Raw genomic sequence first — 11271 nt, forward strand, 5'->3', positions numbered from 1 at the left:
GAAAAACGTATACACTGTAAATATGAAACAAAGCAATATATTTGTACTAGACAAATGTGAAAATAATGTGGATAAAAATTGTACTCTGAACCCCACGTGGATTTACATAAACCGTGAAATTGCAATAATACTGTCGAAAACACACAAGGTTTACATATAAACAACAACACAGTTAGTTATGTCTAAAGTTAAAGTAAACAGTTCAGAGAAAAACAGATGCATTGCAGCCACGACTAAACGCTCCTTGCAGTCTGCCAAGCAACATCTGCCGTTTTCCTTTGTGGTTCTGCAGGTGCCATTTGTTCAGAGTCTGGGGGCCTGTTTAGCCTTTTCCAAGAAAGAAACACCTGCTACCCAGCATTGTGTTTTTTTAATATTAACTCCACAAACATGGAAAACAGAGAGCGAATAAAGACGTCACTGTCACAACTTCACACTGTTTGGACTTTGTTTTTAGTTTGAACCGTTTGCTCTATATAGTTAGTTGTCATGGTTTCTGATTTGAGTTCAGTATGTTCAGATTTGGTCTGTGTAGTTAAGTTCCTATCTGTTCAGTTTGAGTTTCACACATTCAGGCACATTTTTTTCCCTGTCTATTAACTTTTTTCTACGATTGTTGATATTTGAGCTGAGGTTTGGGTCACACTTTATATTACGTGGCCTTAACTATTATGTACTTACATCAAAAAATAAGTACAATGTACTTAATGCGGTCATATTGCATTGCAAAACACTTTTGCTTCTATTAAGGTGGGATATAGGTAAGGTTAGGGACAGGTTTGGTGGTATGAGTAGGTTTAAGGGTGGGTTAGGGTGTAAGGGATGGGTCATTAGTGGTAATTACAGAAATTAATTACAAATGTAATTACATATAGGTTTTTAAAAAGTATATAAATACAATGTAAAAACATGTATGTACACAATAAGTACATTGTACCAAATGATTAATTTAAATGTAAGTACATAGTAGTTAAGGCCACCTAATGTAAAGTGAGACCGAGGTTTGTTTCACAGTCAAAAGCCAGTAAGACAGGTTTCTTTTTTTAAGTCAAATCACACATTTTTATTTATTGCTTGTTTTGTTTACTACATCTATTGAGTTCAAAATCACAAACAATTCATGAGTTTCACATTTTGCGTACTGAAATATGTTTCGAAAGTGACACTAAAATGTACAGTACACACTCCTACTTCCTTTATCTACACTTCTCTTGCTTTATTCCTTTCACTTGCACTTTAGTCTCTAACGTCATATCAACGAGGACACGAGTATTGCAGGAATAATGCTGCTCCGTCACATTTTTTTCATCATTCTTGTGTTGTTTGGGATGGTATTGAGTGGGTATGTAATAACTCTTAAGCAATTTTAGATTGTTTGCCTTTGTGTTTGGCTCATGAATTGATGTGATAATAATGCAGTATTATTTCTCAGAAGTTGGTAACATTATTACTGCTTGACATGTGGCCAGGAGGAATATATTAAGTATTTAGCGTACACTGTAAAAAATGACCATTATTTTAACAGTAAAATACTGTAAAAATGCTACAGTAAAGGACCACTAATTGGTTACCAGTAATTTTGGACATTCATGTAATTTTACGATGTATACCGTTTTTGGAACGATTTTTGTTTCTTCTTAGTTTTTTTCAGCTGTGTACATTTAGGGTTGTATGTTATATCTAATGTTATTAAATTAATATTGCATTATTTCAGTTTCATGTCAGTTTAACATTACATCAGTTAATGAAATTATGTTTTTTTTTAAGTTCAAAGTTAAGTTATATCCATAAAACCTAAAATGTTGCTACTGTATTTTTTTACAGTGTACTATGGGGTATTCATTTTTCAATTTTCCATTGTGTGAAAACAAGATTTTAAAAACATGAAGGCTATACATAGAATGCTAGGAGAAGATGATGAGTATGTGGTAAAACTGGGGAAAATTTGTTGTATTTTAGTTGTTTAGTTAGGAAGGAATATTGCTGATGGAAGGAATATAAGTATCGGGTATCTGGTAAGATTAAAGTGCAGTTTATCAACATCAGATTTGGTTATTAAATAGATAACGTCTATCATTCTGTGTTTGTTAATGGTTTTGATCACTGCTTAAGTTTATGCTACCAGTAATGATCACTGCAGGATTGCACATTGCAGGATTAATTGGATCCTCATCGGATATTTCTTAAAATGTATTCGAGTTTGTCTAGAAAACTTGGTAAATGGTGTTATTATAGTTAGAGAAGGCCATTATGTTTAGATGATACCTTGTCAGTGGAGAAAATTTTGGTAACACTTTTTATTTTGATGGTCTCTTTTGAACATTCTGTTGACACTAAGTAATATGCACCTATATGTCTACAAACTCTCATCAGAGTATTAGTAGACTGTCTACTTAATATCTGCTTACTTTTTAACATGTTGAGCAAAAACATTCAAAAGATGTGCAATTATTTCTGTTTTATGTTATCAAAGACTGATAAAAAGGGAGGAGTGTAAGGAAAATGCGTTTAATATTATAGGCATTATTTGCTTTACTAAAGAGCGTTCTTTAAACTGTCAAAATTCTCCATGAGTATAATTGAGTTATGTTGATGTGCTAAAAGACCAACAGGAAATGTATGTATGTGTGAAGACAAGAAGTATTAAGTTCGCTTCTAGGAAATTGTTTTGCATTCCAAAATTAGAAAAAGAAACTAGGGGACCTTAAATGGACACATGTTGAAAATGTGTTATGATTGGATGAAACAGAAGCATCCGGGTTTGATTTCTCTTGGTCGCACTCTGCAGCCATGACTGTATGACTATGACTTGCAACAAAAAAAATGTTCAAAAGACTTTTGTCTCATACTGTACCTTTGCCACAACACACTTCAGTCTCTAACTGTGGACATGAATATTCCAGGAATAATGCTGCTCTGTCAGAATTTTCTCATCATTCTTGTGTTGTTTGGGATGGTATTAAGTGGGTATGTAATTACTCTTCAGCAATATTAGATCGTTTGCCTTTTGTGTTTGGGTTGTGATAATAATGCAGTATTATTTCTCAAAAATTGGTAACATTACTACTGCTTGACATGTGGTATTTACATGAAGTGTTTAGCATAGTATTGCCACTCTATTCTGCTTATGCACCTTATTGTTATCCCAAAAATCATTATGAACTAACCTTGTGAAACATATTATAAATTTCTGAAACTGCATTTTATGACCCCCTTTAAAAATGTCTACATTTGTATTGTATTTTCAAGTTGTATCTCATAGTATAAAGGGTGGTAGGATTGCCGAACAATAGGTTTGGTGCAGGAAAGCAAAAGTCCTGATTGATTTTTAACTCTACAGCATAAAGCAATTCATTACTCTGTATTTTCAGTGTACATGACAAGTACATTCTGAGATCAAGATTATTAAGGTTATTAAACACATTTAGCTCTCTCCTCATGAAGTTGTGTCTTTCTTTACAGGGTCATTTACCTGAACAACATCCAAAACAGGTAAGTTTAGTGCAGATGTAGTGTATGTGTTGTTCTCTTGATTTGAGATGTTTGCATTACTGAATTGTTTACTTTTTTTTACTGTTTTAAGATGCAATCAGCAGATAATAGAACAAGGCGTCATCAAGTGAGTCATGATGTGCAGACACATACATCACTCTTCAACACAAAAAAACAAATGCTAGTATTTATGTACATATTACACAATATAATCAAATTCATATTAGTAAATGCCTTTTATTCTGTTATTATCAGGTTAACATGGAAGCAAGAGACTGTTGCATTGCACTCATCGCCAGGGTGTGTAAAATTTCATCTTCTTAAAAGTGACTTTATTTTTACATTGATCCATAATTAATGAGGACTACTGCTAAAGACAAACATTCTTGGTTCATGGTTGTTTTTGTGGTTCTGATCAGACAAGCAGTGCGAGTTAAATGATGTCTTCAGTGCATAGATGGAAATCAAAACAACATAGGCTCACTGGAAATAGTGCCTCTACATTTCTGCAAACATAAAAAAACGTACCTGAAATAAACTAGAGGTGTAACATTGACGACTCTGGAGTTGAAGTAGAATCCATTTGCGGAGTTTATTAAATGCAGCAACCAAATCCAAAACAGTATCCAAAAAACAGTGTCGAAGAACCAGGCGTAAAGTCCAATAACAGTAGTCAAGCCAATCAGTCAACGATACAAAAGGATAATCCAAAAGACGTGAAAACAGGGAATCAGGCAGAGGTCATATACAAAAATAACAAATCAGAATCATGAAATGCTCAGTAAGGAGCTGGAGAGCAGAGGGAGTGCTGACAGTCAGTATTCTGGTGATTGCTCCCTCTGCTGGCGTGGCGTTACAGTACCCCCTCCTCTAGGAGCACCTCCTGGTGCTCGACGCGGTCGTCCTCGTGGTCGTGGAGCAAGGCGATCAGGTCTGGCTCTATGAAACTCCTCAATTAGTGCAGGATCCAGGATATTGGAAGCAGGGATCCAGGACCTCTCCTCAGGCCCATAACCTTCCCAGTCCACCAAGTATTGGAGCTGACCCCCGCGGCGTCTTGAGTCAAGGAGCAAGTTCACTTTGTAGGCTGGTGACCCGTCGACATCCAGCGGTGGAGGGGGTTCTTGCCGCTCCGTGTTGGTGTCAGCATCCGGGTGGACTGGCTTAAGAAGGGAAACATGGAAGGATGGAGAGATCCGGTAGGTTGCAGGCAGTTCCAGCTGATAAGTAACATCATTAATTTGTCTTAAAATCTTGAATAGGCCCACATACCGTGGGCTGAGCTTTCTGCTTGGCAGGCGTAACTTGAGGTCCCGTGTTGAGAGCCACACCCGTTGTCCAGGTTGGTAGGGAGGATGTGGGCGTCGACGTCGGTTGGCCTGAAGCTCTTGAGTGTGTACAGCACGCTGCAGGCGGACATGAGCGCTGTCCCACACGCTCTCGCTACGCTGTATCCAGTCGTTGACTGCTGGGACAGATGAAGGTTCTCCTGACCACGCGAAAAGAGGGGGTTGGTAGCCAAGCACACACTGAAACGGGGTGAGTCCAGTCGATGAATGTGTGAGGGAATTTTGTGCATATTCGGTCCACGGAAGAAACTCTGACCACCTGTGTTGCTCCCTGCTGCAGTAAGTTGTGAGGTACCGTCCGATCTCCTGGTTAAGTCTCTCAACTTGTCCACTGGCCTGAGGATGATAACCCGAGGTGAAACTGACGTTGATGTCTAACAGCTTACAGAAGGATCTCCACACCTGTGAAGTGAACTGTGTACCTCTGTCTGACACAATGTCTTCTGGAAGTCCATAGCATCGGAAGACATGGTGAAATAAGGCTTGAGCAGTGTCCATCGAAGTGGGTAATCCTTTTAATGGTATCAAGCGACATGCTTTGGAGAACCTGTCTATGATGACAAAGATTGTTGTGTATCAATTGGAAGGTGGGAGATCCGTAACAAAGTCAAGGCCAGGTCGTTGCGGAATGGGTAAAGGTTTAAGGAGACCGGACGGTAATTCTTTGGGGGTCTTTGACTGAGCACACACAGAGCAGGCTTTGACGTAGTCTATTACCTCCCTTGCCATGTTGGTCCACTAGAAGGAATTTTGTACTAGTTTGAGTGTCCTTGAAATCCCTGGGTGTCCTGAACTTAATGAAGTGTGTACCCACTGCATGACTCTATGCCGGAGGTCCTGAGGAACATACTGTTTCGTTGGGGGGCAATTCTCGGGTGCTGGCTCATGGATTACAGACTGCTGAATCTCTTCCATGATGTCCCAGTTGATGGGGGCAACAATAAGTGATGGATTGATAATGGGTTGGGCGGTGTACTCTGGTTTCGCTGGATCATATCTTCTGGAAAGGGCATCTGCTTTGCTATTCTTGCTGCCAGTGCGGCAGGTGACTGTAAAGTGGAAACGTGAGAAGAAGAGGGACCAGCGTGCTTGGCGGGAATTTAGCCTTTTGGCGGACTTGACATATTCAAGGTTTTTGTGATCGGTTATTACCTGGAACGGATGAATGGCACCCTCTAGCCAGTGTCTCCACTCTTCGATGGCAGACTTCATAGACAGTAGTTCTTTATTACCCACGTCATAATTTCGTTCAGCAGCTGAGAGTTTACGTGAATAGAAGGCGCATGGGTAGAGCTTGGCAGGGTGTCCCTGACGTTGAGAGAGGACTGCTCCAATGCCGCAATCAGAAGCGTCAACCTCCAGGACGAATGGCAGTGCGGGATCAGGATGTTTAAGGATTGGGGCAGTGGTGAAACTTGTTTTGAGCCTTGCGAATGCTTGGAGAGCTTGGTCAGTCCACTTGAGTTTAGCTGTCTTTCCTTTGAGTAGTGAAGTGAGAGGTGCTGCTATGATGCTGTAATTTCTAATTAATCTCCGGTAGAAGTTTGCAAATCCTAAGAATCTTTGAAGTTCTTTGATAGTTGAGGGTTGTGGCCATGATGTGACTGCTTTTATTTTAGAGTCATCCATCTCGACCCCTTGGTGGCTAATATTGTAGCCCAGGAAAGTTGTCTGTTTAACATGAAACTCACACTTCTCAGCTTTTACGAATAATTGATTCTCCAATAGGTGTGACAGGACAGTCTTGACATGTTCTATATGTTCAGTTTCCGTCTTGGAGTAGATAAGGATGTCATCTATGTAGGCAATCACGAATCGATTAAGAATGTCCCTGAAGATTTCGTTGATGAATGACTGGAATACAGCTGGAGCGTTCACAAGGCCATACGGCATAACAAGATATTCATAGCGCCCTCTAGTGGTGAGGAAGGCGGTTTTCCATTCATCTCCCTCTTTAATCCGGATCAGATTATAGGCACTTCTGAGGTAAAGCTTGGTGTAGATTTTGGATTTTTTGTTCTAGAGCTGAAGGCACTAATGGCAAGGGATAACAGAATTTTACAGTAACATTGTTGAAAACCTCTGTAATCGATGCATGGTCGCAATCCTCCATCCTTCTTTTCTACAAAGAAGAACCCCGCAGCTGCTGGAGATGTGGATGGACGAATGAATCCATTACTCAAGGCTTCTTTGATATATTCCTCCATGGCCTTAGCTTCTTGAATGGTGAGTGGGTACACTTTACTCTTTGGTGGCATGGCATTGGGAAGTAGATCGATAGCACAATCCCAGGGACGATGAGGTGGTAGTTGTGTGGCCCTGGTCTTGCTGAAGACTTCCAGTAAGTCGTGGTAGCAGGCTGGTATGGCAGGTGTTGGATGATTTTCAGGGCTTTCGACGCTGGTTGTCAGGCAAGGATGTGTGAGATCTTGGTTGAAACGGTATTGGCAGCAGAATGGAGACCATTTCTTGAGCTCACCGAGGTGCCAGGAAATCCCAGGATCATGAGCTGCTAGCCACGGGAATCCAAGGATTACTTCATATTTAGGTGAGTTGATGACGTGGAGAGATATGGTTTCTTGATGGAACAGTCCGATTTGCATAGTTAGAGAGGTGGTTTGTTTCTTGATACCTCCATCAACCAGTTTGTTGTCAACGGTGGAGATGCCGATGGCAGGGATGCATGGAATGGTTTTGATATGATGTTTCTCTATGAGATCAGCGCCGCTCCTGAGTCTACCAGCGCTGTTAATGAGATGAGACCATTATCAGTAGATATCTGAACAGAAAGCGTGAATGCCTTGAAAACTTGTAGTGAAAAACTTTCAACACTCACCGGTCAGTTGAACTTGATGGCTTCCGGGTCTTGAGTGGACATTGTAGATTATGATGGCCTGGTTCACCACAATAGAAACATAGATTCAGGTCTCTGCGACGTTTTCTCTCTACGTCCGTCAAACTTGTGGCGTTAAACTGCATAGGTTCGACAGAGTGAGGAGCAGGTGGCAGGTAACTAGGTGCAGGAAATGGAGCTGACCGCGTGGTCTTGCGTTTGGGCACATTTCGTTGCAAATTATCAATCTTGACCTCCAGGTTAACAAACTCAGAAAAAGTAAGCTCCTCACCTCTGCATGCCAGCTCAGTTTGCAGGTCCGCATTCAGGCTCTTTTGGAACACTGCTTTCAATGAAATGTCATTCCATCCGCTCTGTGCAGCAATGGTGCGAAACTCTATCGCATAATCGGCAGCTGTACGCGTTCCTTGTGAGAGTTGCAACAGCTGGGTTGAGATATCCTTGCCCCCCGCAGGATACTCGAAAACTTCGCACAACTGCTGCAAAAAGTGTTCCGAAGAGCCGCGAATATGAGCGTCAGATTCCCAAACTGCCGCAGCCCAGTCGATCGCTCTCCCAGACAGCAAAGACATGATAAAATGACACTTTTCTAGCTCCGAATGAAAGTGATCGGGTTGGCCATCAAAGAACGTACGGATCTGGTGTATGAAACCCCGACAACGTTTAGCAGAACTATCAAACTTATCTGGCTGTGCCAGTCTTACCGTCTGGGGTGAGATAGGTGGAAGTGATCGAATATAGTGTGTCAGATGTTCGTTTGTGGCCTGCAGCTTATCCAGTTGTTCTTGGTAAGACTTAATCACCTCGGTTTGAGATGAATAAGCAGTCTGCAGCTGGGTAACCTCCGCTGGACTCGAAGTAGGCGTAGAGTAGAGTAGGCGAAGTATTCTGTAACATTGACGACTCTGGAGTTGAAGTAGAATCCATTTGCGGAGTTTATTAAAAGCAGCAACCAAATCCAAAACAGTATCCAAAAAACAGAGTCGAAGAACCAGGCGTAAAGTCCAATAACAGTAGTCAAGCCAATCAGTCAACGATACAAAAGGATAATCCAAAAGACGTGAAAACAGGGAATCAGGCAGAGGTCATATACAAAAATAACAAATCAGAATCATGAAACGCTCAGTAAGGCAGGGAAAACACTGGCAATACTTAAATTAATACTTTTGGACATGCAGTCAGTTTGCTCAGGAGCTCACGTGATACGGAGTTGTGCACTTGAGTGATGAAGAGCTTTGGTCCAACCCAGTAAAACTATTGTTTGACAAAGCAGCTCAAATCTGCATGAGGAAGTAAAAACAGCACGGCTGTATCACCAAATAGTTTTTTTTTTTTTTTTTTTTTTTTTTTTGTCACATTTGCATTTGTTAGTAACACTGTCAGTTAGGTTTAGGGTCGGGTTTGGTGTAGGGGATTTTTTCAACTCTCTGAGCATTTCACTTTGAAAACCACAAAACATCCAGTAAAGTACGTAACTGCGGTGTTACAGAAATGTATGTAGATGCACGTATTTCCAATGAGCCTGGGTTGAATAAAAAACCTGAGAAACCCATGTTTCAAATGTCTGCTATCAACTTCATGAACCAATAAAATGTCTGTTGGTCTTTCTGCTTATTTATTTTTATTACAGGTTGTTGTACAAGCAGCCGAGTGCGTTGGTAGGGTGAGATATTTAGTATCAACCTGTAATAGCTGTTATAGCCCATTTCCACTATTGACTGAAATGATTACATGTGCTGTGTGTTTTTAATGAAGTCGGACAGATGTTGCTTCTGTGACACCATGGTCGGCTCCAATCATTTGGGAGGGAACCTTTGACACTACACTGATCGACTGTATCTACAAACAACAGAATCTCACCATAGCCACCACTGTCTTCGCTTTGGGAAAGTAAGTCTTCATGACATCTCTCATCTTGTATTAATAATTTTCATTTGTTTCCCCTCCTCTGTTTTTCCTTGAAATAGTAATGATTAAAGGAAAAATTGTTTTCTTTGTTTGTTAGATATACGCGTTTCATCAAGGATTTTCTGGAGTCAGCAGAGCAGCATTACTTTGTTGGATTTCGAGTGCATTTCTACCTGTTTACAGATCAACCAGAATCAGTTCCTGAAGTGAAGATGGGTGAAAACCGTAGTTTGACAGTTCTAAAGGTTCAGAGTTTGAACAGATGGCAGGACATCAGTATGAACAGGATGGAAAAGCTGGAAAAACTAATAGAGAATAAACTTGCCGGCAAGGCAGACTATATTTTCTGCCTTGATGTAGATACCATGTTCTATGGCCGTTGGGGTGCGGAGTCTTTGGGTCGTCTGGTAGGCGTGATACATCCTTGGCTCTTTGATTATCCTAGGAATCAGTTCACATATGAGCGTAGACCAGAGTCTCTAGCATACATTCCAGCTGGGGAAGGTGATTATTATTATGCTGGTGCTGCATTTGGTGGCACACTGGAGGATGTACATAATCTCACCAAAACCTGCAAAGAGCACCTGAACATTGATGCTGCAAACTCCATTGAGGCGGTATGGCAGGAAGAGTCTCACTTGAACAAATATTTCCTTTTGAACAAACCTAGTAAACTGCTCTCTCCTGAATATATGTGGCGGGGCATCAGTGAAGGTGCAGCCCCAATAAAAATAGTTCGCTTCGCTAATGTACCTAAAAACTATGCTGAAGTTCGTCCAAACTAGTATCAACTGTTGCCAGTTTTAAAAAACAGTCAACTTTACTGAAATGTGTCAAATGACGAGAATGAGGTCATAGCTTTATGGATGTGGGTTACTATCTTCCTGGGCCCATATGTGTACATACATACTTGCAAAGATGCAAGCAGATCCTCTTACAGAAGTTTGATAAAAAACTTACCAGTACAGACAAAAGTTCCTCTGATGTGAATATGAAGAAGTATGTAAATGTATGATTTTTTGAAGACCTTAACCCATTTAAGCCCACTGGCAACTATAGTTGCCGCAGTGTATAGTTGTCATTTTCCTTTTATAAGTATTTTTCTAGATGCTATCCATGTTTTATGTCTTAATGACATGCAAGCAACCAAATAAAGGATTTCAAGAACAAAAAAAAAAAAACATTGACTTCCTTGGTGTCATCTTCCTACCCCTACCTCTTTTGCTGACGTATATATATCTACATAATCATGAAGGTCTCTAGAATCATCCAAACAAAACAAATCTTACAAGAGATCTATAGTTTTTTGTATACTTGCTCAAACATCCAAGCGGCAAGGGCAAATGACTTGTAAGTACATGTAACATATATAATGGGGAAATGGGGTGTACTGTTGCTAGCATCATGCTACTCACGTTAGCATCATGCTAACAACATGTTAGTATGTTGCTAGCATTATGCTAATCACATTAACAGCTTGTTTAAAACATGTTAGCAACATGCAATCATGCTAATTTTGTTTTAACATTTTACTTGTGTCAACATGTTGTCTTAGCTGGTTTGGCTGGGAACTAGCTAAAACTAGCCTGACCAGCATAGACAGGCTGGGAGACCTTCTAAAACCAGCTACTTCCAGCTTACACCAACTAAGACCAGCCAACCAGCTTA

The 11271-nt window shown here is 40.5% G+C and overlaps 1 protein-coding gene across 1 annotated transcript; it reads left to right on the forward strand.

Annotated features, from left to right (window-relative positions):
* The first annotated feature begins 1263 nt into the window (after nucleotides 1–1263).
* On the forward strand, nucleotides 1264–10389 carry LOC141301943 (globoside alpha-1,3-N-acetylgalactosaminyltransferase 1-like). Its single transcript, XM_073832146.1, has 7 exons — nucleotides 1264–1342; nucleotides 3463–3492; nucleotides 3584–3619; nucleotides 3748–3792; nucleotides 9326–9358; nucleotides 9451–9585; nucleotides 9701–10389. The coding sequence occupies exons 1-7, from the start codon at nucleotides 1284–1286 to the stop codon at nucleotides 10386–10388; spliced, it is 1026 nt and encodes a 341-aa protein (XP_073688247.1). The 5' UTR covers nucleotides 1264–1283; the 3' UTR covers nucleotide 10389.
* Nucleotides 10390–11271: the final 882 nt, after the last annotated feature.

The sequence above is a fragment of the Garra rufa genome, chromosome 25, assembly GCF_049309525.1.
Source record: "Garra rufa chromosome 25, GarRuf1.0, whole genome shotgun sequence".
Lineage (NCBI taxonomy): Eukaryota > Metazoa > Chordata > Actinopteri > Cypriniformes > Cyprinidae > Garra > Garra rufa.